General features: G+C 42.9%; 1 protein-coding gene across 1 annotated transcript; it reads right to left on the bottom strand.

Annotated features, from left to right (window-relative positions):
- Positions 1-232: 232 nt before the first annotated feature.
- On the bottom strand, positions 233-27,247 carry FRMD7 (FERM domain containing 7). Its single transcript, XM_038588839.1, has 13 exons — positions 27,107-27,247; positions 25,817-25,963; positions 24,625-24,729; positions 23,776-23,818; positions 21,150-21,183; positions 18,308-18,405; positions 10,830-10,944; positions 10,505-10,652; positions 7,458-7,553; positions 5,188-5,351; positions 3,389-3,457; positions 3,194-3,269; positions 233-2,172 (listed from the first exon to the last, which is right to left on the bottom strand). The coding sequence occupies exons 1-13, from the start codon at positions 27,245-27,247 to the stop codon at positions 1,090-1,092; spliced, it is 2,319 nt and encodes a 772-aa protein (XP_038444767.1). The 3' UTR covers positions 233-1,089.

Here is a 27,247-nt window from a genome sequence, read left to right on the forward strand (position 1 = left end):
TTACTAACTGTCCCTTCCCTTAGTAATAGACCAGAACCAATCATTTTTGAAATTGACTAAAACAAAATGAAGATCATATTTGCAACTTTTCTTAAAAAAATGGATTTCCATCACATTTTTTAAAAAAGAATTTATTTATTCATGAGAGACAGAGAGGCAGAGACACGGGCAGAGGGAGAAGCAGGCTCCCTGCGGGGAACCCAATGTGAGACTTAGTCCCAGGACCCCGGGATCATGCCCTGAGCCAAAGGCAGATGCACTCAACCACTGAGCCACCCAGGTGTCCCTCAATAACTCTTTATAAAAATACTATTCATCTCATCTCCTTTCCTACATACATGCAACAAGATATGGAGGAAAAAGTCTTACAGGAGAAAGTAGATAAACTAATAAGTTAACTTCTGTCAAACATACATAGTTAAGAGTAGAGAAGTCAACATCATATCTTCATCAGGCATATATCCTAGCATAAGACATTGATTAATTCACGAATTTCCAGGGTTCAGAATTCTTCCAAGTCCTAGATGCATTATAAACTTGTATTCTGATGAGAGGATCTATGCCACCATCTCCTTCCTGAGGTACAGGAGGGCCATGCTTCCCCTAATATATGTTATAAAAATTGAAGTCTTTAACACATAACAGGGCCATTTTTACTGGAACCTTTAGTCACAGTATGATTTAAAAACAAAATGACCAACAGAGTCACAATCTAAATCACTAAAGGACATCAGAGGCCAGTGTCATGCCAATTCATACTGTTACCATTATTCAGTGTTCCAGAGCCTGAAGTTCATAGATAATGTCTCTGTAGGAAAAGTATAATGGAGATGACAAATAGCCACCTTGCCCCACCACAGTGCTTTTGAGAAGAGGGTATGTTCCAGAGTCTCTTCAGAGGAAACTGAAGAGGGGAGTTTGAGGAACAAGGCAGCAGCTGGATCTTTCATAAGCTAGGTGCCCAAACGTAGGAGATCTCCTTAATACCAATGAATAGTAACTAAGAAAATTATTTGTGCCCAAGATTCCTTCTTTTTTACCCAAGTTAGCAACATGATACTGGCCCAGAAATGTTCCGAGTTCACATTTTTAAGCTACAAAGTAATTACATGGTTTTAGCAAAGTCCTGTCTTCAGCAGTTGGTGTATTGAAAGAAACACCTTCATCCTCCTCATCGAGCTGTAGACTGCCAGAAGATAAGCGGATTCTGGCCATGGGCGACCGTGTTCCTTTGCCATACAAAGAGTAGTAGTCTGGTTTAAGAATTTCCGATTCTGAATCACTGGATTCACTACCTATGTACCTTTCTGCTGCTCCCTGATCCGTTAAAACTGTTGGAAACCCCTGCTCTGCAAACATATATGTAAAAAGGTCAGCTTTACGACTCAGAGTAGGACAAGGCCCTAAAGGTCTATACTCAGACCCAAAAGGAAAACGGATAGTTTTCATGTCTGATTGGCTCTGGGATCGTTTCGGGGTTTGCTCTTGAATGCTATATGCAAATGCATCTTCTGAATTTGGCTCTTCCACCTCCAGATCTACGTTGATGTTGCTCCTACCAGTAGTCCTGGCCATGGCTTCTTGGAGTTCTTGAAAGTCTTGCTGGAAGCTCTTCATTCTGACATTCCTTGGGCTTCTTTTGGCTGGCTTCATTATAGTGGACTCCAAACAGCTGTCTGGCCTGTCATTTTCCTCTGCCATGATTGGAGACCGTCTGGGCACCTGGGGTGGTCTGTCCACATAAAAAAAGACTTGAGGAGGCATAATGTCGACCTGCTGACCAGTACAAGGGATATAGGGCACATCTGTGTACGTTAGCTGCCTTGCTGGACTCACTTTGCTTGCAAGGCCAGAAGATGTGCTCATGAGATTGTCAGCAAACTTAGAGCTTGGTTGGAAGGAGCTCAGAGGACTCCTTTCCCCAAAGTAGTCTCTGGGATCTGGGTCAGTACTAAAGACAGGGTCTGTATAAATAAAAGGGAAAGAGGAACTGCTCTGGGACTGATGTAGCAGTGTCGGATCCACCTCTGGTTTGGAACACTCCAGCTCGGCGGCAAATGTCACCTCCACCGCTGAGTTTCTCCTCCTGCTGTCTAGCACTGGCTCTGACGCGTGCACTCCATTCACATTTCGGTAGTACCCACCGCCATATGCTAGCCTCAAATCTTCCACCTTGGGAGAGAGGACATGTTAGTGAAAGAAAAGAAAAGCCATTTGGTTGGGGTGGGAGCAGGGATCTAAACTAGCCTTCAATTTCACAAGGGTATTTTTCACAAGGTCATTTCCACCCCTGTTCTATTGATGAATATATACAGAGGAGGAAATAACTTGTACCATATCTCAATCCATGTGCTAAAAAAATGCACGTGACAGTCTCCTTTCTCACTGCCATTCCACTCCCTGCCTCTGAGTTCTCCAGGTACTTTGGCCAGCATGGTATCTCAAGCAGTGTGGTTTAGTAGCTCATTTATAAATAAGCCAGGTGGTCTCCCTTCTGGTTCTGGCTCTGTCATGTGACCTAACCTCCCTGCATAAAATGGTGGGCTAAGAGTGGCATGGAAGGATCATATGTTAGATGGTAACTTCCAGCATTATATTTCCGTAATGCCTTTGAGATTAAAACTGCCTATGATTTGAAGACATGAGAGTTTGTGAGACCTATAATTATTTTTTTTAGAAAGAACAAAAGAAAAATAATTTACATGGTTAATGCTATAAAACTTAAATGAAGCCATCATCTCAGTTCCAGGAGAACATCCTTTTGTTCTTAAATTAAGTGACAAAATTACACAGCAAGAGTACTTTAAAACGTTAACCCAAGACCTCAGAGCTTCCTCAGAGCCTTAGCATTTTTAATTAGGTAAAAAAGAAGAGCTTTTAGTTTCAAAAATACAAAGCCACAGAAATTCATTGGGATCCGCATTTTTGCACAATGTTAGCAATCCAAATTGCAGTTTAAAGATATGCCAGATCCTTTCAATCCATAAGGTACACACCAGTGGTAATTTATTAAATGGTCTTCTATTGGCTGGGTAGACTAGCTGATAGCTGACCTCCTGAGGAGGCTAGCCTACTCGAACAGAGCTGCCTTTTTGCACACCGGGGAGATTCTGGCAGAATCAATTCCTAAAAGCATTTGACATGTAGATGCATTACATTTATCTAAAGAAGAAGGGATTTTCAGAAACCTTACTTGTTTTGACACATCAGAGAGGAGGTCCGGTGAGGACCTGCACTGTCGTTCATGGTACTGAGATGGGTAATGTTTCCTGAAATCCCCAAAGAGAGAAGGAATTGAAATGGTCTTCAGGCACATACAGAATACATAGAATCTCTAATTCCGCTTAAAATCAACATGACAGAGAGAGAGAGAGAGAAAAGCATATACCTTTCAAATGGTAAGCTCCTCAACCTCCCTTTCTTTCCATATTCCAAAAGCTGCCGTTGGGTTCTTCCGCTATGAAAAAGAATGAGTTCAACATCTTATTAACATCACTCATAATCCAGTAGGCTACTCAACCTCCAAAGCATCATCTACTGTTTTTTTAAGAATTTATTTATTTATTCATGAGAGACACACAGAGAGAGAGGCAGAGACACAGGCAGAGAGAGAAGCAGGGAGCCCCACACAGGGAGCCCGAGGTGAGACTCGATCCTAGGACCCCAGGATCACTCCCTGGACCGAGGGCAGGCTCTAAACCGCCAAGCCACACAGGCTGCCCAATCTACTGTTGAAGTCAAGAGTCTGGGTGAATGACATAGGCCATGAATCTTTGGCCATCACGGGAACCATACCACCTGCTCTTTGAAGTATCAGGCCTAGAGCAATCTCAAATACTCAGAACTCAGATGATTTTTAAAAGCTTCGAAACAGAACTCATCACAGTTAAAATTCTGGCCTTGAGGGATGCCTGGGTGGCTCAGTGGTTGAGCGTCTGCCTTTGGCTCAGGGCCTAATCCCGGAGTCCTTGGATTGAGTCCCACATCAGGCTCCCTGCATGGAACCTACTTCTCCCTCTGCCTATGTCTCTGCCTCTCTTTGCATCTCTCATGGATAAGTAAATAAAATCTTTAAAAAAAAATTCTGGCCTTGAAAACGAATCAACTTCCCTATAAAGGCCTCTTCCCTACCTGCAACTTTATACACAATTTCTAATAAGGCTATTTATCTGGTTTCCCAGTTCCTATCAGAAGAAAAACAGTTAATGAAACAGTAGAAGAGGTTTGCTCCAGCCAGACATATGCCAGCAGACAAAAAACCAGCTGATGACTGATAGAAACACAGGAGCCAAAAAAGAAATCACACAAAAAAATAATAAAACCCCCAAAGTGTGAGCCATTTATCACTGGGGTGCAGGGACTGACACCCCCCCACACCCTGAGGCCATCCCTGTACTACAGCTGCCTGCAGAGGATAATAAGTGATGTTTATAATAACTCAGATCATTGAGAAAAGGGCAAAGTTTGCTCAATATCATCTGTTCAAGAAGGCGGGGATTTGTAAAATCCATTTTGGAAAGATTCCATCAAAAATATGTATGTTTTTAAGATCTCAGGTCTTACTGAAGCAGGCTTCCACTATTTGAAAATCCCCTGTGGGAAACATTCTATTAGAAGGTTTTAGTTTTTTGTTTTGTTTTTTAATCTTAGCTAAGAGTTTTGAATGTTTATTCCAAAGAATTCCTAGGCTGGTGTGTTCAAGTAAAAACGAGATCTTGTTTTGACCTTGCTTCCATTCCTCTAAAGTGTTGGCTGCCGTGAGGAGCCTCTGCCGCCATATTGCTCAGTGTTCTGTCTCCCTTAGCTCCTCCAGAGCTTTCTCCCCACCTGTCTTTCACCCACCCACCACCAAATGGATGTTGTTGAACTTTCCTTTCCGTGGCTTGCATGTAAGTTGTGATATAAGGAAAAGAATAGGTTCATTAAAATACATCTTCTCAAATAGCGCAAGTCCCCCTCATCCTTGCCAATATTCTAATCTAGCCCCTTAACTAGAGGGTGCTTCCCTCCTCCCGTATCCCAGTAAGGAACTATTGACCTAAAGTGTCACACAGAGGAGTAATAAAAGGGACTACCCTTAAAGGATTATTGGATTATTGCTTCTAGAACTCAACTCTTCCCTATTGCCTTCCACATTGCTGAAAAGAAGTTGTGTGTATAGTCTGCATATGTGCGATACTTCATTACCTATAGCGGAAACTGGAACCCTTGCTGCACAGTAGTGTTTTGGGCTTTGATTTGGGCTCTTCAGAAAGTCTGAAGAAAGCATGGTACTCCACACAGGTCTTCCAGAAAGCCTTGCAGGCATCTCGGCTGGCCATGGTGAACTCCAAGGTGTCCTTGCACAACACCTGTGTAAACCAATTTCCATCAAGCCAAACATCCTTAGAGAATACCAAAGAACTTCGAATCCCAATACTTTCCAAACTAGGTCCAGAGGCCCATGCAGCTTCTGATTTTCCACTTGGCTCCCTACAGTCTTCACACCTACTAAAATCAAATCATTGGCAACCTCTCGAGGAACAGACAGGGCCACTGCTCAAAAACGGAGCATTCTCTGAGAAGCCAGTCTTGCTCTGTAGCTCCTGCACCTCAAATGCTTTTTTACCCCCTCTTCTCTGCCAGGAACATTTTTATGAAGTTGTAAATTAGGTTAAAATGAACATCAAAGGGCATCCTTTCAAAGTGAGAAGTTATAAATGACCAACAGGAAATGGGGGGAGGGGCAGGAGACGATTTCCTTACAGATGGTAGGCTTTATAGGATAATTACCTATATAGGAGTCTTTTTTAACATACCAGCTAGAAACACTTCATCCTCCCTATCCTGCCTTGTCCCATGACGCTCTGCATTGCTCATTTAGCATATTCTAATCTGCTCTAGGGGAGCTTACCCTTCCAGACCTAAAGTTCAAGTTTTTCCATCCCCCTACCCACTACATTACCCCCATTTGCCCATGCATGCATGCAGCCCTGTTTTCTGCTGAGCGCCACCCCCTTCCCTCATTCCAGGTTCCTGCATGCAGCCCTGGGCCACTCCATGAGCTTCACACTAGATACAGTCTCCTGGACTGCTCAAATGAACACATTTTTTTAAAAATATTTTATTTGGGATGCCTGGGTGGCTCAGCAGTTGAGTGTCTGCCTTCAGCTCAGGTCGTATCCCAGGGTCCTAGGATCGAGTCCCACATCATGTCTCTGTCTCTCTGTCTCTCATTAATAAATATAATAAATATATAATAAATATAAATATAAATTAAATGTTAAAAATATATAAATTAATAAATATAATAAATTATAAATATAAATGAATGTTTAAAAATATAAGAAATATAATAAAAACCAGTTGTGACTTGGTGGGAATTGCACACATGCACAAGCAAATAGAAGTGCTGTTCTCTCTGCTTAGTCCCACCAGGAAACCCAGTTAAACTGTGCTTCCCTCCTGGGTTTATTGCTGAGCCTATGGACTCCTTGGAAAGGGCCTTGCTTGACTTCCTACTTATTCTTTGTTCTTTGATGTGTCTAACTGCACCTTGCACTCCACCAGATGCTAAAAGACCAGACTGCCTGCAGAGAGGGCTCCATTTGAGAATGAACTGCTGCTACCTGGTAATCAGCCTCTTACCACTTTTAATATTTATTTATTTATTTTTTATTTACTCATGAGAGACACAGAGAGAGGCAGAGACATAGGCAGAGGGAGAAACAGGCTCCCTGCAGGGAGCCCAATGTGGGACTCAGTCCCAGGACCCCGGGATCATGACCTGAGCCAAAGGCAGATGCTCAACCACTGAGCCACCTGAGTGTCCAATCAAATGAATGTCTTTATGTAAGACTAGGATCCAGAGAATGAAGCCCAATCTACTGAATATCCCATAGGTCGAAAAATGAGTTGATACACATTTTTTACTTCCTTAATAGTCACAAAAAACATCTTTTCTAGCACCTTTGTCTTACTCTGTACAATGCAGCCTTGACCAGTAATAGATACTTTTGCTTGATCTACACCCACACTCCCCCCACATCCTGCTTTGGCAAATAGGTGTTCAATTATTTGGTATGTACTCCATGTTCAGTTATTTTTGTTTAAGGAAAGGAGATGAAAATATAAAATGGGGCAGATCGCATCAAATAAATATGTCCATAGTCCTAGATCTGGTCACTTCCATTTGACTTATCAAATCCCTGTGGTGGGGGGTGGTTTTTAAGGAGACTTGTCTTTCATTTCAGCCACCCCATTTTCCTACTAGTTTATTCATTCTGAATTGCCAATAGGATTTCTTGGTGTTTTGCCTCAGTAAAAATATGACTAACGCTCTGGTTTATTTATGTAGAGGCAAAAGAGGGAGTCCATCACCCCTCAGCTTTCACCACTCACATTCAAGCCATTTGCTGAAACAACCAAGAAATCCCAAGTGAACGGAAAGTAAAATAATTTATTAGAAAGCTACTTACCAAGATGTTGGCATGAAGTTTGATGAGAAAATGCTTTCTCTTAAAACTCAACTTGCGGATTTTAGCCCAGTTGAAAGTATTGATCTTTGTATTTCCCTGTAATGATATGCATGGCAGATTTCAAGGTGAATGACAGCACAAGTTGGTTTGGAATACAATGAGAACCCATTAGAAAACATGCTTCATGCCTGGGACCATCCTACCTCTCGTACAGACTGATCCTGTCATACTAGGTAGAAGGTAGAATGCCAAGAAGGCATTCCAGGTGGGGCATAGGGCTGCTCTGAAATGCAAGCAAGAAGGGGTAGGGCTAGGAAAGGTTTCTAGCCAGGATACGGAGACCAACGGAGGAAGCGATGACTATAGTAGCTTCTCTAATTGCACTCCCTTTCTATGTTTCCAGATTCAACTGCCACTCCATTTACTTAAACATCTTCCAGGGCCCCTCACTGCATACATCATCAAGTCTAGACACTTTTGGCTGGGGTATCTTTGCTTCAGCTGTATTGAATATCCATCTGGCCTTCTATCCCACTGATTCTAGAAAACACTCTTCCATCCAATCCTGTATCTTCCCTCCCAGAGGGCTCCTCATTTTCCTTAGCCAGAATCACCTTCCCCATAGTCAAGCTGTCCTGCCAGTCTGGTAGCACCCCTTCTAAAATATTCTGTATAACTATCCATTTCTAACTCCTCTTAACTCCTTTGGCTCTCCTGGACTGCCCAAACCTTTGTTTATCACATGGCCCAAAAATCAAAAGTATATAAAAAATATATACATCGAGAAGTCTCACTCCCACCACTGTCACACCTCTGTCCCTCTGTACCCACATATCCATTCTCTATAGGAAGCTGCATTTATTAGTTTGTTATGTATTCTTGTAGTGCAACTTCAGGTAAGTATGACGGATTAGCTTTTGATTACTTACTGAGTGATATTGATCATTATTTCTCTGGTCTCTCCAAATAAATTGTTAGTATCTTAATGACAGGAGCCATAGGTCACGCTTAATGTTAGTTTCTCATTGTGCCATCCTTTACCCTTCTCAGGGTCTTTGTGTGCCGTTTGTCTAGAATCCCCTCCCTCACCTGCCAACCCTCTCTCTTTGTTTTTTTTTTTTAAGATTTTATTTATTTATTCATGAGAGATGCAGAGAGAGAGGCAGAAACATAGGTGGAGGGAGAAGCAGGCTCCCCACAGAGAGCCCAATGTGGGACTCAACCCCAGTACCACAGGATCATGACCTGAGCCAAAGGCAAATGCTCAACTACTGAGCCACCCAGATGTCCCCAACCCTATCTCTTTGATCTGGACAACTTCTGCAGGTCTTGGCTTAAATTTTTTTTACGTTTATTTATTTATTTATTTATTTATTTTTAGTAATCTCTACACCCAACATGGGTCTCAAACTCATGACCCTGAGATCAAGAGTAGCAAGCTCTTCCAACTGAGCCAGCCAGGCATCTCCTTAGCTTAAATATTAAAGCTCTTTTCTCATGTGTTACCTTAGTACCCCATATATATTTCATTTGTTTAAAATGACTTGTTTAATTGGCTGTCTTCCCCCTATTAGAATGCAAGGTCCATGAGGCACCTGGGTGACTCTGCCAGTTGAGCAACTGACTCTTGATTTTGGCTTAGGTTATGATCTCAGGGTGCTAAGATTGAGCACCACGTTGGGCTCTACACTCAGCAGGGAGTCTGCTCGAGGATTCTCTCCTCTCCCTCTCCATCTGCCTATCCCCTGCTTGTGTTCGTTTTCTCTCTCTCATTCTCTCTCTCTCTCACATACACACAAATAAATGAATAAATCTTTAAAAAAAGAAAGACTTTGTAGAATACAAGGTCCACGAAGTCAGGATCACTCCCGTTTCCCTCTGCAGCTCTAGTGTCTGGCACAAAATGGCTGTACAATAACCATACTGACGGGAGGATGAATGAATAGATTACTGCCCAACTCTGTAAATATACTCAAACCCCATGAATTGAACAGTTAAACCCAATGGATTTTATAGTGTGCAAATTATATCTCAGTAAACCTGATGTCATTTTTTAAAAAAAGATAAATGCAATACAAAACACATACAAAGTACTCAGTACACAAATATTCCTTTTTTTTAAGATTTTATTTATTTATTCATGAGAATCATACACAAGGAGAGAGAGAGAGAGAGGAGCAGAGACACAGGCAGAGAGAAGCAGGCTCCATGCAGGGTGCCCGATGTGGGGGACTTGATCCCGGGTCTCCTGGACCAGGCTCTGGGCCAAAGGCGGCACTAAACCACTGAGCCACCGGGCTGCCCGCCCACACAAGTATTCTTTTACTGGATTTGGGCTGGGACAAATCAGACCAGCTACACCATTCCACGCTGTCCGCAGAAGTACTTACACACTGGAAGAGATCACAACTAACACAATGGCCTCATTCCCCTCCCCTTTCCTTCCCCATTTGCTCCCACGTAGTAGGAAATGCCAAGGATCCATCCCAGGTTAGAGTGGAATGGGTCAAATTTCCTCCTAGGTGAACAGATATGCCTGTGACCCATTGGGTCTTTTGCCCACTTGTGTGGCTCTCATGCCGCAAAACTTAACAACCAGAAACATAAGAAGGCCTACATTCTTCTAGCCAAGTCTGCACCTGACCTGTTTGTGACTTACTTCAGTGCTCTCATTGGGTCCCTGTGGGTTTTTTCTGGATTAGGACAGGGTGAGTGCATTCTGTGTCACAACCTAAACTTTTAGGGTGCCCAAATCTGTATTCATATTTAGAGTCTAAAAGTTCCAAAGAGCCTCTTGATTTTGTCTCACCACCACACTGGCCTGATCTAATGTGTGAGCTCCTCAGAATCAAAACAGCCAGTTACAGACCACAAACGGAAACAAAGCACATTGAGGGGAGAAGACTAACCCAAGACATTCATGAGCATCCCCTCCACCTTTTGGTTGATGGTAAGACCAAGGGCTGAAGTCACCGCAGGAATGGACACCTGAGTCTGAGCTAAGGTCACCCCCAAAGCTACAGGACTTTAAAGGAAAGAGTTTTTACCCGTAACACCAGTACTCCCATGTGAGCAACAGCCAGGTGGATCTGCATCCCTTCGCCGTCACTGGCGGGGTGGGGCCTGATGCCATACATATCAAGCTTCCTCGCTATATCCAGTAGCAGAATGTCAGATTCAGCTGGGCTCCTGCCACTGCCAAGGGAAAGAATTAATGAGCCTAATAAATGTTGCAAGAATGACACCTGCACCCAAAGGTCTCAGTGTGTTCCTGAGGCCAAAGCTTCTCTGACTTCAGGACTTGCTTCTAAGAGTCTGTCCCTAGCTTTCGTGTTCCTGCTGGTGGAAGCAGGTGCCAGCTGAAGTACTTACGTGTGCTTCTGATGAAATTGCATGATCTTGCTCTCTAAACAGTCTTGGTTTGGTAAGTACCGGGTCTGTGCCAGATGTTTCTTAGCTGTTTCTTCATGAAAGTCTCCCAGTTCTGCTGCATGAGAGAGAAGTGACATCCACATTAGCACTGAACATTTTAGTAATGGAGTGCCCAGCAGACCCTCTGACCTCCCCCAAATAGTCCTTTCTTTGCAGCCAATGTGGCCCTAGGCCCTCCACTCCATGCTTTATGTGGATTTATATTTTAGGATATGGGGGAACTAACTGGATCTTTTTAAAACCAGAAGCAGTAGGTTGTGGAAGGAGTAACTGGGTGATGGGCACTAAGGAGGCACTTGATGGGATGAGCACAGGGTGTTATACTATATGTTGGCAAACTGAATTTAAATAAAATATTTTTTTAAAGACAAAAAAAAAAAGAAGCAGTGGGTTGCTATGAAGTCTCAGTATAGTCAATCACAGACACACTGTAGGTCTTAAAGGCTCCAGGATCACAGATGAATGTTTCATTAGTTCTTTCTTCCTCAGCCTGGTTATGATCTTTTTCTTCTCACCAATCCCCATTATGGATTGAAATGGGTGTCCCTCTCCCCTCAGATTCAAACGTAGAAGTCCTAAACCCCATACCCCAGAATGTGACTGTGTTTAGAGGTAGCCCTGTAAAGAAGAGGTTAAGTTAAAATGAGTCAGTAAGGTGAGCCCTAATCCAATCAGACTAGTGTCCTCATAAGAAAAGGAAATTTGATCCTGTGAAGAAACACCAGGAGTGCAGGTACACAGCAGAAAGAGCAGGTGAGGATGCATCCAGAGGGTGACAATCTGCAAGCCAAACAGAGAGGCCTAAGAAGAAAGCAAAGCTGCCAACACTCCAGTCTCGGATTTCTAGCCTCCAGAACTGTGAGAAAATACAATTCTGTACACTGGGAAATGAGTAAAACCCCAGCTATCCAGAATCCCTAGTAAATGAATCATTCTGGAAATCATTCTGGCTTTTCCAAATTACTGGCAGCTATCCTTGATCATAATCTACTCTTTTCTTGATGTCTCTAGTTTATTGTTATATACGTCTGTCATAACACAATGCCTATAAAGGTGATCGATGTATACAGGACTTATCTGCCCCTACGGTTAATGGATTCAAAATGTTTCAATTTCTTAATTACTGTGTCTTCTTTATAATTTTTATGCCTTTTCCCTCTCCTCTCTGTCAGATTGATATGAATCACTTCCTGGTTACTGACTTGCCCTGAAAAGTTCTCTGCCCTTGGTTCTTTTTTTTTTTTTTTTAATTTTTTATTTATTTATGATAGTCACAGAGAGAGAGCGCGGCAGAGACACAGGCAGAGGGAGAAGCAGGCTCCATGCACCGGGAGCCCGATGTGGGATTCGATCCCGGGTCTCCAGGATCACGCCCTGGGCCAAAGGCAGGCGCCAAACCGCTGCGCCACCCAGGGATCCCTCTGCCCTTGGTTCTAATTATGACTTCTAACTGACGACCTAGATATCCAAAACTGTTAGCATTTTATGAATTGTAAGAGTAAATACATTCTCCATGGAATCCTGTGACTAAAATACATAGACAAGGGACACTGATGTTGAGTGCTGGAAACTTACTTCCTTTTTACTCTTGATTTTTTATTACATTTTAGACAGGTGACACATTCATGACAGATAATATATGTGTATATATATATTTTTTAAGATTTTATTTTTTTTATTTATTCAGAGAGAGAGGCAGAGACACAGACAGAGGGAGAAGCAGGCTCCACACAGGGAGCCCGAAGCGGGACTCAATCCCGGGTCTCCAGGATCACACCCCAGGCAGGCAACGCTAAACTGCTGAGCCACCGGGGCTGCCCTATATATATATATATATATATATTTTAAAAGTCGTGTCATAATGAAAATCCTCATATAACAAGTTTTTTTTTTTTTTTTTAAAGACCAAACCAAGGGCATCCCCGGTGGCTCAGTGGTTTAGCACCGCCTTCAGCCCAGGGCCTGATCCAAAACATTGCTGAGAGAAATTTTTAACAGATCTATATAAATGGAGAGACATTGGGTTCATGCATTGTAAGACTCAATACCGTTAAGATGGTAATTCTGCCAAAATGGATCTATAAATTCCATGCAATTCCCATTGTATTTTTAATAGAAATTGATAGGTGACCTTAAACCTTACATGGAAATGCACAGGATGCAAAATAACCAAAACACTTTTGAAAAAGAACAAAGTTGGAGGATATACACTTCCATATTTCAAAATTTAATACAATGCTATAATAAATGATAGTGTAATAATGGCATAAGGATATAGTGTAATAATGGCATAAGGATGTATAGATCAATGGAACATAGTTAAGAATCAAGAAATAAACCCTCAAATTAATGGTCAATTGGTTTTTCAAAAAGATGCCAAGACAAGTCAATGGGGGAAATGATAGTCTTTTCAAAAAAAAAATAGGAAAAAAGGACAATCATGGACAAAAAAAAAATGAAGTTGGATCCCTACTTCACAACATACACCACACAGGCAGGCAAAAAAACAAAAACAAAAACAAAAACTCCAAACAGGTCATATAACTAAATCTAAGAGGTAAATCTGTTAAAGATCTAGAAGAAAACTTAGGAGAAAATCTTTGTGACCTTAAGGTTAGGCAAAGAGTTCTTCAATACAACACCAAAAGCATGATCCACTAAAACATATTGAAAAAGGGGAATTCTGCCAAAATTAAAAACTTTTCCACTCCAAAAGCCAGGATTAAGAAACAGAAAGTCAAGCCACCAAACTGGGGGATAGTTTTCAAGTTACATATCTCATAAATGATTTTTAATCAGAATATATAAAAATCTGGGGTGCCTGGCTGGCTCAATACAGCTGTATACCTCAATACAGCTGTTTTCAGCTGGCTCAGTCAGAAGAGCCTGTGACTCTTGATCTTGGGGTCATGAGTTTGAGCCCCATGTAGAGGTTACTTTAAAAAATAAATAAATGAAGTTGGGTAGCCCGGGTGGCTCAGCAGTTTAGCACCACCTTCAGCCCAGGGTGTGATCCTGGAGACCCAGGATCGAGTCCCACGTCGGGCTCCCTGCATGGAGCCTGCTTCTCCCTTTGCCTGTGTCTCTGCGCCTCTCTCTCTCTATGTCTCTAATGAATAAATAAATAAAATCTTTAAATAAATAAATAAAGTTAAAAAAGAATATATAAAAATCTCTCAACTGTCAATAAGAAGACAGCAATCCATTTTAAAATGGGCAAAAGATCTGAAAGGCATGTTACCAACAAAAATGTACCAACTGTTAATAAGCAGATGAGAAGGTAATCCACATTATTAGTCACTAGGAAAATGGTAATAATAACTGCAGTAAGTTAGCTCTTCATACCCACTAGAATGTCCACAACCAAAAAAATGGAGAATACCAACTATTGGTGAAGATGTGGAGAAATTGGGAATGTGACACATTTCTGGTTTTATTGTTGTAATTAAGAAAACAGTTTGGCAGCTTCTTAACATTTTCAATGTAAAAGCAGCTTCTTAACATTTTCAATGTAAATTCACCTTAAGATGAGGCAATTACTCTCCTAGTAATCTATTCAAGAGATACGAGAACATGTCCAAAGACTCATACATGTATGTTCATAACATTATTCATATTTGCTAAGCTTGAAACAATCCAAATGTCCACAATCAAGTACATAGATAAACAAATGTGGTATGTCCATAAAATGGAATACTACTCAGCAAAAGAAAGGAATAAACTGCTGCCATTCATGCTGGAACATTCATGAATTTCAAAAATACTATGCTGACTGAAACAAGGCCACAGAAATGCAAAAGACTACATATTCTATCATTCTGGATAAAATGTTTGGAAAGGGCAAATCTATAGAAACAGAATAATTTGGTAGTTGCTGGGGCTGAGTATGGGAACACGGAGTGACTGCAAATGTGCATGAGAGGTCTCTTGGCATGATGAGAATGTTCTAAAACTGGACTGTGGTAATGGTTGCACAACTTTGTAAATTTACTAAAAACAGTTGACTTATAGTCTTTAAAAGGGTGAATTTTATAAGTATATTATACCTCAATACAGCTGTTTTCAAAAATAAATTAGTGGGGCCCCTAGGTGGCACAGTCAGTTGAGCGTCCAACTCTTGATTTCGGCTCAGGTCATGATCTCAGGGGTCATGGGATTGAGTCCCACGTCAGGTTCCCTGCTCAATGGGGAGTCTGCTTGTCCCTCTCCCTCTTCCCCTCCCTGAATTTGTGCTCTATCTCTCTCTCTCTCTCAAATAAATAAAAAGAATCTTAAAAAAAACTAGATGCACACGCACACACCCACCAACTCTTCAATTTATTAAGCACACAATCCTGACTCGATGTTGACCCTAGGACAACACAAGAACACATAAGACTGTGCTGGTTTTTCACACCATGCAAGACTATGACAATCTAGGAAGAGACCTACGAAATGTAAATGAGTAAATATCAGCAGTAAAAGAAGGTAGCAAATTTTACAAGCATCTTCACTATTACCATGTTGGCCCCAAAGTACCATCATCTTTCTTCTGCAATAGCTTCTTCTCTGTTCTCCCTACTTCCATCATTCCATTATAAAGTTTTCACCCTAGGTAGCCAACATGATCCCGTTAAAACCTAATTCAGGGGCACCTGGGTGGCTCAGTCAGTTAAGCAACTGCCTTTGGCTCAGGTCATGATCCCGGGGTCCTGAGATAGAGCCCTGTATTGGGCTCCCTGCTCAGTGGGGAGCCTGCTTCTTCCTCTCCCTCTACCCTTCCGCCAGCTTGTGCTCTCTCAGTCTCTCTATTTCAAATAAAAGCTCTGGGAAAAAAATAGCTAAATAAAACCTAATTCAGATCATCTCACTCCTTCGCTTAAAATGTGTCAGTGGCTTCCCACCTCAGGTAATGTTCTAAGTCTTTAAGATGCTTCTAAGGCCTTCCACAATTACTCTCCCCCCACCCTCAGCTCCAGCCAGCTACAGGGCCTGCTTAAATGTTTCTTGAACACTCCTGGCACACTCCTATCTCAGGGCCTTTGCACAGGATGTTCTCTCTGCCTGGAACAAACTTCCACCAGATTTCTGCAAGGCTTGCTGTCTCACCTCCTTCAAGTCTTTGTTCAACTGTCATGTTCACAGTGAAGCCTACTCTGATTACCTCATTGAAAAATTCAGTACCCATCCCCAGGATTCCCCATCTCACTTCCATATGAGATTTTCTCTGGTGAACTTATCACCTTCTAACATACATTATATGTTTCCTTATTTGGGTTATTGTCTGATTGTCTTCCACTGCCAAAACGTGAGCTCCATGAGAGCAAGACTCTGTGTCTGTTTAGTTTGCTGCATGGTTTGCCGTGCCTATAAGAGCACCTGCCATGAGGTAGGTACCCGATAGTTTTTGTTGAATGAATGACAAAGAAGTTACTAAGAGCATTCATAAAAAAAGACATGTAAGGGAGACTTAGGCAGATGAGGTCAGAATGTGGAGAGTCTTGAGTGCCTAGGACATAAACATGGGATGAATAAATAAGTGAAAAAATGAACGAGCAGCCTGGTGATGTTCTACACACTGCCTTAGCATCCAGTGAAATGGATTGTGAGGAGCTGGGCTCACTGAAACTTTTAATTTTTCCCTATGGAAAAAACTTGGATTGACAAAATAGCCTTTAGAAAAGCGGAAGACGGGCACCGAGGTGGGCACTTGACGGGATGAGCACTGGGTGTTATTCTATATGTTGGCAAATTGAACACCAATAAAAAATAAATTTGTAAGTAAAAAAAAAGAAAAAAAATGAAAGTTCTCTGTGCTATGCCTGAAATGGCCACTAGGGAATGCCCAAATCCATAATGCTGAACTATTAAGAATGAAATGGCCTCCCCAACAGCCAGGAAAGAATGTTGGGGAGCCCCAGTCATTAACAAGCTGATAATGAAAAAAGATAAGTCTTCCAACATTGTCTATCCACCTTACTCCGTGCCCCCCACCAAGCCAAGCACTGAAAGCCCATCAATTCGACTCTTAGTTTTCTGCCACTTCTCCTGAACAGACACTATGCTTGAACTGTCCTCGAGCTGTGTCTCTGCCTATCACTACCTGTCCCATTTCTATGTGCCCTTTTGAGGTCTAGCACAAAAGACACCTCCTCCAGAAGCCTTTCCTGATTACTACTGCTCTCACTGCCCACTGCATTCCTGATATCCTGGGGCTGTCATCACCTGTCCCAGTCGGGAGTCCCTCGGTAAACACTCAGTTAGATGCTGTCCCTATCCAAGCACTTCATTCGGGAGTTCTCCATGAAGTCAGAAATCTACCAGCTCTGGCCTGCTGGGAAGGTCAGAGACAGAGGTCAAAACCAAACTTGTAAAACAAGCCAAAAAACGACGTTATAATCCTGCAAAAGTGGTAAAGAATAGCCTATTCTTAGAAGGCCTCCCTAGAAGAGAGAGTGAATCCATTGGCCATAAAAGATGAAATACTACCTCCAGCTGCCTCGACCCTGGCCTTCGGGGTACAGGAGAAGCCTGGCCTGCCCGGCTTCACCCCCTCCCAGGCAGGCCCCCACTGTTCCCCCAGGTCTCCTTTTCCCTGCCTTCATTATTCAGCGTCTAACTACTTGGCTGCCGGCAAGTGGGGAACTCTAATAGATGCCTAGAGCCTTTTTCCCTTTCAGCCTCTTTCCACCTGCTGTACTCTGTGTTTTGTTCTCTGGACTCATGATAAAGAGCAACACAAAAATCCCATCAAACATGACAATGTGCTGCAGAAAGCATGTACCAGAAATGCATCCTGGGGCAGACAGAGAGAGTGGAGCTTGCCTGGCAAAATCCATGCTCGGACAGATTAGTCCAACCCAACTCCTGGACAGCAAGCCCCAGGCAGAGTGGCAGGAGGGATGTGGGGGGGAGAGGTTACACCATGATAGAAGAACATCAGCATTTACTTTTAATCTATATAACCACTCAGTAAAAAGGTACTCTTGTTACTATTGTAAAGACTAGGAAACTGGAATGCCTGGGTGGCTCAGTGGTTGAGCATCTGCCTTTGGCTCAGGTTGTGATCCCAGGGTCCTAGGATGAGTCTCACATCAGGCTCCCTGCAGGAAGCCTGCTTCTCCCTCTGCCTATGTCTCTGCCTCTATCTGTGTGTCTCTCATGAATAAATAAATAGAATCCTTAACAAAAAGACTAGGAAACTGAGGCACACTGGTAGAGGGGACTTCATACAAGCCTACAAACAGCTAGAACATAGCAGGGACTGGATTGGAATCCAAAGCCACATAACCATAATGAACAACCCCTTTCTACTGGACCATGCCAATTCCACACACCTTACGCAGGCTTTCTCTCCTCTGGAAGTCCTAACACATCCTGCTCCTTTGCATGGTTCTCTATCTGGCTGACAGGCCCCAAAGTTAATATTTGCTACTTACATTGTAGGATGTGAGATACCATCAATGCTGTACAGTTCTCACTGCATGGAAGCCTTCCTAGAGCCAAATCCTTCTTTATTTGAAGAGTAAAAAGATACCTGCAAAAAAGTTGGGGAAAAAAATCTTGAGAAAGAAACAGGAGCAAGCAAGAAGCATTTCCCTTCTCCCAGATCCAAGATGTTTCAAGAAAGAAACGGCACCCCCAATGAGATGCTTTTTTGGGATGGTGACTAATGCATAGGCTTTGCTTCAGCCCCAAACTAGCACCAGACCACAGCTCGGCTGATACAGCATTTGGCAGGCTTCACAGCCATTAGGCATCACCCCGGCTAAATCCTCCTGCCAACTTGAGGGAGTTGGCCAATCATCCTCTGGTGGCTTCTGCCACATAGCTAAGCCACATACCCAGCCCAAGAGAAAGGGAGATTCAGCAAAAATGAGCCCGCTGAAGATGCTCTGTTTACCAACTGCTACCAAGCACTCACTATCAAAACAACTTAGGTTGGTGGGACAGGAGCGATCACCCCCATTTTATAATTACGGAAAGGCAGAAGTTGGATGATTTTGGCAAGGTCATTTGCCCAAAGATAGTGAAACCATGGCCAGAAGTCAGGTCACCTGCTGAATTTAGGCCTCTTCCTATCCAGAGATGGTGCTGCAGAAATCAAGGAGTTGAGGCCATGCTTCACCCTGACCACCTTCTCTGTATCATCAGAAGCCGGCCCATCACTTGGCACAGAGAAGGTAGAAAATGCCTGTATTTTGAATGGAACGAAGCCAGACTGCCCTTTTGCCCACCAAGGGCTCATCAGGGACCCAGAAAGTGCAGGTTGGTATCCAGAGCTTGGCCAAAGAGATAGCATTTGTTCTACACTTTCAAGCCCTTATCAAAGGAGCATCAACTTTGAAAAGATGCATAAAAGTAAGATTCTATCACTGACTGCTTTCTTCCATGGTCCAAAATTGGTGCCAATATTTTATTTTATACTTTAAAACACTTATTGAGTATCTACCATGGGCATTTCCTAACATAAGATGTGACTTTCTAAATAAAGTTTTATCTGGACTTTTTAATTTAAATCAATTAAGCCTTGAAGGCAATGTGGTAAATCAAAATTAATTACAGGTGATAGATACAAATCTAAATTAGAAAAAACAGGTAAAATTAGTAGGTGATCATTCAATTTATAAACTCATTCATCATTATAATCCTTCAAATTATGAGCTCCCCTAATGGGTTAAAAATGACTCAATTAGAAAATTTATATTTGCATGTCACTCTCAGAAACTCATGGATTGGCCCCAAACAAGGCATCCTTGCGAAGTCAACTATGGTTAAGTATCTTTGACAGACCATTGAGGAAAAATTGAGGTCTAACCTTTGCCATTGCCTGCTTTCAAATATAGATGTAAATGAGAATAATAAGCCTCAATTGCTAAAGGGAAAAAGAATCTCATTTTGCTCCTAGCCAGCAAGAAAGGAAACTTCTTGTCATTTGACACTTTTCTTGCTATTAAGAGGGCAGCTGCCTGCTACAAATACCAAATCCTCACTCTGAACAGCTGATGAATCATTTATCATCGCATTGATTTTTCTTTTCTTTTCTTTTTCTTTTTTTTTTTTTTGGCTGCGGGGGGTGGGGGAGAAAGTTTATCTCCATTAAAACTGGTCACAATTTGAGAGTCAACTTAGCAAGTGCAAAATGGTACAGATACCAAGGTATCAGGTTATCTGGGAAAGTGGCCTACAACTCATAAATGTAGAGAGACGGGGTGAGCTGGTGACAGACTTGTGAGAAGTGATGTCTGCCAAGACCCCTCAGCAAACAAGTCCTCCTGTACCAAAGGGGCGAAGAACTGGCCATGAGCCATAGTGTCAGGGAGTGGGAGGGGAGTGAGGGTGGGGAGGGGAGGTGGGAGAAGTCCTGGCCAAGTCACTTTAGCTCCCAGCTCCCAGGACCTGTTTCCTCCCCTGTGAACCAGGAGGGCTGGGCTAGATGATTGCATATATCTCTTCTAGGGTAAGATTCTAGGGTCTAGCAAGCACAGTTGGGTTTGAAGGAGTGTTAAGTTGACAATGCATTTTTAGAGAAGCAGGTTTACGTTGTAATTTTGATGGGCATTATATATAAGTATAAATATACTTTTTTGAATGTTTTATTAAGAAAACATGACTTTTTAACTTTTTAATTTTTATAAGTGTAAAATATTTTACTTATCTAAAATCATGAATAATGTATCATTATAAATGGTTGTTAAAATCATGAATAATTTATGATTATTAAAGAATCATAATAAAATTATCAATTATTTATATTATACATGTTAAATAATTTATTTAAATAATTTTTAGACTATTTTGTACTTTTTAAAATTTTTTATAAGTATATGTCATCATTACTCTCTACCTATTGGAGGTGTGTGTGCACATGTCCGCACACACATGTGCACGGGCACACGCACACACACAAGTTTTCAATATCCACGGAAATTAGCTGGTATCACACTTGTGCCATCATGCTGCCCTCCGATTGGAACACAGATGTGATGAAGCCAAGCACTCTTACTGTTGCCGCAATTAATGGCAGAACCCCCAAGTGGGCACCCAGGCTGGCTGCCCTGCTAGAATGCCACCCTTCCTTCTCCCAGAGGTCCCCACCCTTTGGAAGATTAACACTTTGGGGACCAGCCAGGACCACCTTCTCTCCAGCTCCTTATCATCTGCCGGAGAGTGATTGAGAGCCAAGCTTTCCAGAGAAGACTAGAAGCCCATTCTCTGATAAATTGAAAATAATGATTCTTATGTAATATCATGCAGCAGACACAAAGGGACGTACTCTACCTTGTAAGCTCTTCTCGAAGATGTCCAGGGTCCACTGGGAAAAATTTCACCATAAATTCGAAAACAACGTCCTTAGGATCTTAAAACACAGTATCTCCATAAGTTTTATTTAAATGTCCATCACAACAGTTATAGGTCTTTCACACACACACACAAACACGCACACACACACACACACACACACACTTCACCTCTCCTCCTCCCTCCACTCCCCATCTCTCCCTCCCTCAGACTTTTAAGTTTCAATTTTTCACATTTCTAACATGGTGGTATTTCTGATTGAGTCTTTATGTGGATAGCAATCAGGAAAGTTCTCCTGCTCCTCTTTCTACCCTCTCTTTCTTTGAGTTTCTTCTTGTAAAGATGTGCCTATTTCTGGGCCCTTCTGTGTCCTCTAAGAAGTGTCCCATTAAAAAAAATATATATCACTTGCCACTTGGGATTCTTCATTCCTGGCTGAGAGAAGGGCCTGCTTTAGAAACAGGTGACTATCATCTGGCATCAAGTATCTCATAAGAGAAACTACAAGTGTATAGAAGTGTATGCACTGCCGCTGCTTTGTTGCTTAAAATCTGAGTTAAGAAACTACATCTACTTGCCTTCACTCCTAGTTGCATTTGAAAAGAAAGTCTTTGCATCAAAAGCAAACACCTACATACACCATTAGTACCATTTGTTCAGCAAATATTTGTCAAGTGTCTATTAGTGGCCAAGCATTGTACTAGGCAGGTACCAGGAATGAAAAGAAAATTAAGCACCCTTAGCCTGGTAGACGAGGCAGCACCACGGGCGGTTGCAAGCACTAAGTACCAGCAAAGTACAAGAGGGAGGAGAGAGGGCTCCAGTTAGATTGAGATGTCAGGTAAACAATAATAACGCAGGACATACTTACACAAAGAAATGATTCTCTATCTGAAATTCCAATTTAGGTGGACATCTCTTCTTTTCGCAGAGAACACCACACCTGAGGTTAGTTTTGCCATAGTCGGGAGAGGTAGGAATACCAAGGGGTCAGTGGCAGAAGTAAAGCTAGAGAGGCAGGTGTGCTTTTGCCAATCATGCTAACTGAGTTCAGATTTCATTCTAAGGGCCATAAGGAGCCATGGAAGCATTTTAAGCCAGAGCGTGATGTGGTTGCCTTTCCATTTTCAATAGTTCCCTTTGGAAGTTGGGTAGATGATGGATGGGGGGGGCGGTATCAGTTAGGAAGCCTTTGGAATAATGTGACAGATGATTATAATGCAGTGGGAGCAGACAGAACCTGCCACGGAGAGGGCAGGTGAGTGAAGAGACATCACAAGACAGTGAAATCCCCCTGCCTCAGAAACACCTGTGGAATTAGTTAAAAATGCAAGCTGCTGGGCACTCCCCAACCCAAGGAAGCCCAGGAATCTGCATTTGAACAAGTGATCCTAATACCCACTGAAATTTTGAAACTACCGCACAAGGTGGTGGAATACAGGGTGTGTGTGTGTGGGGGGGGTAGATTTGGTACGTAGTAGGCACTCAAATGTGAAATGAAACAAATGGACAATGTCTGTGCCATGTTAAAAAGAAAACATCTTCAGGCAGAAGGGAATGGCATTGAATATTGACATTGTAAGTGACAGAGTCAGGCTGCCTAAAATAAGCCAGTTAGGTATTAAGATCATTTCCAGTTAAGGAACACCTGGGTGGCTCAGTTGGTTCAGCGTCTGCCTTCAGCTTAGGTCATGATCCCAGGGTTCCAGTTCCCTGTTCAGTGGGAAGTCTGCTTGTCCCTCTTCCTCTGCAGCTCTCTCTGCTTGTAAGCTCACTCTCTCTCAAATAAATAAATAACATCTTTTTAAAACGATTATGTTGCATTAAAAGCCATCGAAACCCAGTCAATTCAGGAAATGCTCTTTACCTCTGCTTTAACTGGCTAAATTTACATTGGAAAGGAGAGCCTGTACCAGGAAGAAGGCTATCACTTTAGATAACTACATTATAATATGAACAAGGTGTGGTAGACATGGAGGAACCTCCCAAGGCCTGTTTGATCAAAGTCCTCTATGTCCCATTGTTTCTCAATGGCCCAGCAAACATTTGTTTACCAAACATTTACTTTTTCTTCTTCCTGTGAATTGCATTCTTTCCCTTTGAAGCCCCAGACCCTTATTCCCTTCTCCTTCATTCAGGATGACACACATAGCCCATTTTGACCGACTGTCTTTGTAATTTCCATGTCTGTGTGGCCTCCCCACACGTATGAGATTAAATCTGAATATCCCCTGTTCATCTGTCTCATGTCATTTTGATTCTTGTCTGGCTAGAAGGGCCTTGAAGAGCAGAGGAAATTCTTCCTTCTCCAAGAACAGCGAGGATGCTCAAAGATTTGCAGTTTTCCAGTGTGAGCCAATCCGCAGAGTGCTGTCAATATCTGTATTCTTCAAATCTACCTGAAGATCCAGCAGCATGACTTTTTTTCATCTCGGACAAAATTAAAATGATTTTTTAATTGCTAGACTCACTGGACATATTAAGGATTAAAATAATGCATCGAAGCCCTTCTCTCTCCTTATATTTGGTAAAGAATCATGTGGCACCGAAATCTTTTCAAGTTGTAACTGAGAATGAGATCCCTGAAGTGTTTTTCCATACTTACTTTTTACTTGCTTTGTAATGGGTTTCAGTAGTTCCAACCAGACCTGTGATAACATTAATGAAAAAAATTGATGAAATGTGACATTGAATGAAGCTTATTTTTTTTGGTAACAGATAAAAGTCAACATAAAATAAACACCAAGACAGCTTACACTCCTTCTAAAGATAGTAACAGCCGTGTCAAAGAAACGATGTACCTCACCACACTCAATCAGCCCCCTTGTATTTGCCTGCTGACAGTGAATGTTGTTGATCTATAAACTCTTTGTTGTTGACATTTGAATTGCTGCTCCCTTGCCTAAGCAGGGTGACAAAGGTGTCACATACAAGACTCATTAGTTGCTACGAAGATTAATGAAGGCATTTGGCTCTGCATTTGAATCCTACAGCCCCCAAATGCCAGCTTAATAGATATAAGGAGCCTTTCAGGGAAGGAGCTGGGATAACAGATATGCCAAGATGCCAAGGCAGGACATAGCAGGAAGAACATAGAGAATGTTGGGACCTGAGAGAGGGGCAATAAGAGTCCCCTCACACTGGTGAGGTCAGGAATCTTCATTGTGGAGGCTGAGGTCCAGTCTCTGGAAAGCCGGAATAGATAAAGCTTAGGTTGCTATTTCACGGGGTGACAAAAGAGAAGCACAGGGTAGGAGAGTCTGTTTGGTAAACTGAGGTGACTTTAAAATAGGCAAGGAGGGGGGAGAGAAAATCGTTATTAAATCCAAGTATGTTGCAAGGGTTTAAGTGCTTTTTCACTTTTCAGTCAAGTTTGAGCCCTACATACCTAGCCACAAACTGCACTTGAGAAGCAATTCTAGACACAAAGAACCCTATAATGAAACCAACTTACATTGTTTCCAGAATGGCTACAGAACTCTAATCCGAAATACTCCTTTTCAGCAAGATTTAGGTGGCCACAACTCAGGTTAAACAGCGCCTTCCCGGATGATTTTTGCTAAATGAAACAGAGAGATCACAGCAGTTTGCGTTCCCAACCCTGATACAGTTACTGTGGTGCAGAAGAAAGGGTAGGAGCGAGCCAACTCTGAAAACACAGCTTCCGAGGTCAGCACCGTTTAGAGGTCCCGCATCCTCTCAAAGGATGATGTTTTACAGATAAATACATACATGTACCTGTAGATTGTCTTAGGGCCCTTCCCTCACCAAAAAGCCTCACACTCATGACAAACCCTCTTGGAAAAAAAGACAGCCTTGCACTTAAACTATGGGGAGATCGGCAAATCTACCTTTTCAATGGAATTCTTTAATCAAGTCATCCCATGGGCAATTTGAATGATTTCCCCCAAATTGACTAGTTTAATCAAGATGCAAATCTGACCTGCTTAAAAATCCTTCTGTGGCTCGCTCAAGATAAAGTCTATACTCACAATGGCAATCTCGACGCTGGGCTATCTTCCTGGGCTCTCTTCCTGCCTGCCTCCAGCCTCTTCTCTTGTGCTTCCCCCTTGCTGGCAGTTTCCTTTCTAATAATCGCAGCCCACTTGCAGTTCCCCACACAGGTCAAGGAGCGTCATACCTCATGCTTCTGCTCCTGTCATTCCTTCTCCACAGGCAGCCCTTCCCACCTTTCTTTGGTTTGGCTTACTCCTGCTCAGCTCAGACCCAGTCTGCCCTGGAGAGCACTCCCCCGTCCCAATCAGCAACAGGTGAAGCCAAGGGCAACCTCCATGCTCCCAAGCACCCTCACTTACCTCCAACAAGGCACGCCTAACCTGGGATGTCTGCCTTCCCCATTAGACTGAGTCCCTTCAGAGCAGGAGTCTTGCTTCATTTTCCTTGTCACTCACCACGTCTAACTCAGAGCCTGGCACCTTGGAGGTCCCCTTGGAGGGACTCTTGCATGTCTGTTGCTCTGACATGAAATTGACCAAATTACTCCGATGAGCTCCTGGTGTAGCCTTCGCCTGGCAGCTTTTCCCACCAAATCTGTGCACAGCATCATTCCTTCACAGAAGGCCACACATAATTTTTTTTTCTTCCTAAAGCCCACCTACATAGTGAACACAAAGCAGGCCCCCTACCAGGCTCGTCGGAGAACTGGAGCTTTGCAGATCTTTCAGGAACATCTCTTTGGGCCGCGCGGCTGGGGCTGATCTGCAGCCGCCACCATGGCTGAACCCGAGGGTGGCTGTGGCAGGGAGGACGGTGATGGGAAAATTGAGCCCTGGCTGATAGGCACAAAGACACACTGCCACCGAAAACCCCTAGTTAACACCAGGTCACGAGGTCCCTATGGTGTGGCACAGGAAGCCGGGCGAGGGGAAATGTAGTTGGAAATCACCGACCCATAGTCTAAGGCAACAACCTTGATAGGTCAGAGAGCCCAGCCACCCTCCTCCCACCCTCTACCCTCTCCCTCAAGGCAAAGCCACGTGGAAGGGGGGGGCACATCTGGTATTTAATAGCTTCCAGGAAGGTGGCCTGCCCCACCCCCTTCCCCCAGTGACCAAAAATCCTCCCCTCTTCCCTGCACTTCTCTCCACTTGGCTACATAGTCCAAAGCTCCACTGACTGGAGATGCAGCTGAGGTGACCAGAGTCCTATTTTAAAATGCAAAGAGGCTGCCAGCGGTGATACCTACTGCATCCCCAGCACCTGGAGACAGCTGGGGAGGAGGGGGTTGGATATTATGTGGGAGATCACATTGGAGCTGTGGCCCTGGAGAAGAGATTCATCTCACACAGAGTTGGGGGGTGCAAGGGTGTGAAGGGCATTGGGGGGCAGTGGAGGAGGGGGCGTCTGGGAAGGAGAAGGGAAGGGGGAGTTTTTGCCTATGTGGCAAACTAGCCTAGGGCAAGTGCTGACACAGACCATTCCAGACAGATGAAATAGCTCCTATTTTTAAAGTCCTCCAGACAAGGAGCTGCCATGGGATTTTTATTATGAGAAAAAAAAAAAAAGAATTTCTAAAGAGAGATACGACAGCAATACTTTTTCCGACACCAGAGAAACATTTCAGTCATGAGGACCAAATTCCGTCATAGACTCCAGTTTCTTTGCAAATAATTTAAGAAACTCAAGATTTTCCTTTCCCCTCCTCATTTTTTTGATTATTTTTTTCCATCAGAGTATTTAATCTCCCCCAACGCTACCACATTCCATGTGTTTGTGTATTTTAAAGGTTTCTGCAGTCATAAAGAATATATAGCCATTCTTGTAAGGATTCCAATCAAGGCTTCCTTTTTGCTCCCTTCTGTAAGATCCCATACCATGTTTATAAGAATAATCTCTGATTCTTCTATCCCTGCACACATTGCCACCTGGCTCTGAAAAGCCCTTGGCATTTATGCATTTGGAGGTCAGGCACTCACGTGGCTGGGGCTCTCCACCCCCATCTGTGGAGAGGTATTTCCCTTCAGCCCTCCATAATGTACTTTGAAATTGGCCAGGCTTGTGGAACGTGTTGCATAATAGGTAAGGTCTTGGTTCTGTCTCAGTGTGCAGGCTTTCAT

This window comes from Canis lupus, chromosome X (genome assembly GCF_011100685.1).
Source record: "Canis lupus familiaris isolate Mischka breed German Shepherd chromosome X, alternate assembly UU_Cfam_GSD_1.0, whole genome shotgun sequence".
Lineage (NCBI taxonomy): Eukaryota > Metazoa > Chordata > Mammalia > Carnivora > Canidae > Canis > Canis lupus.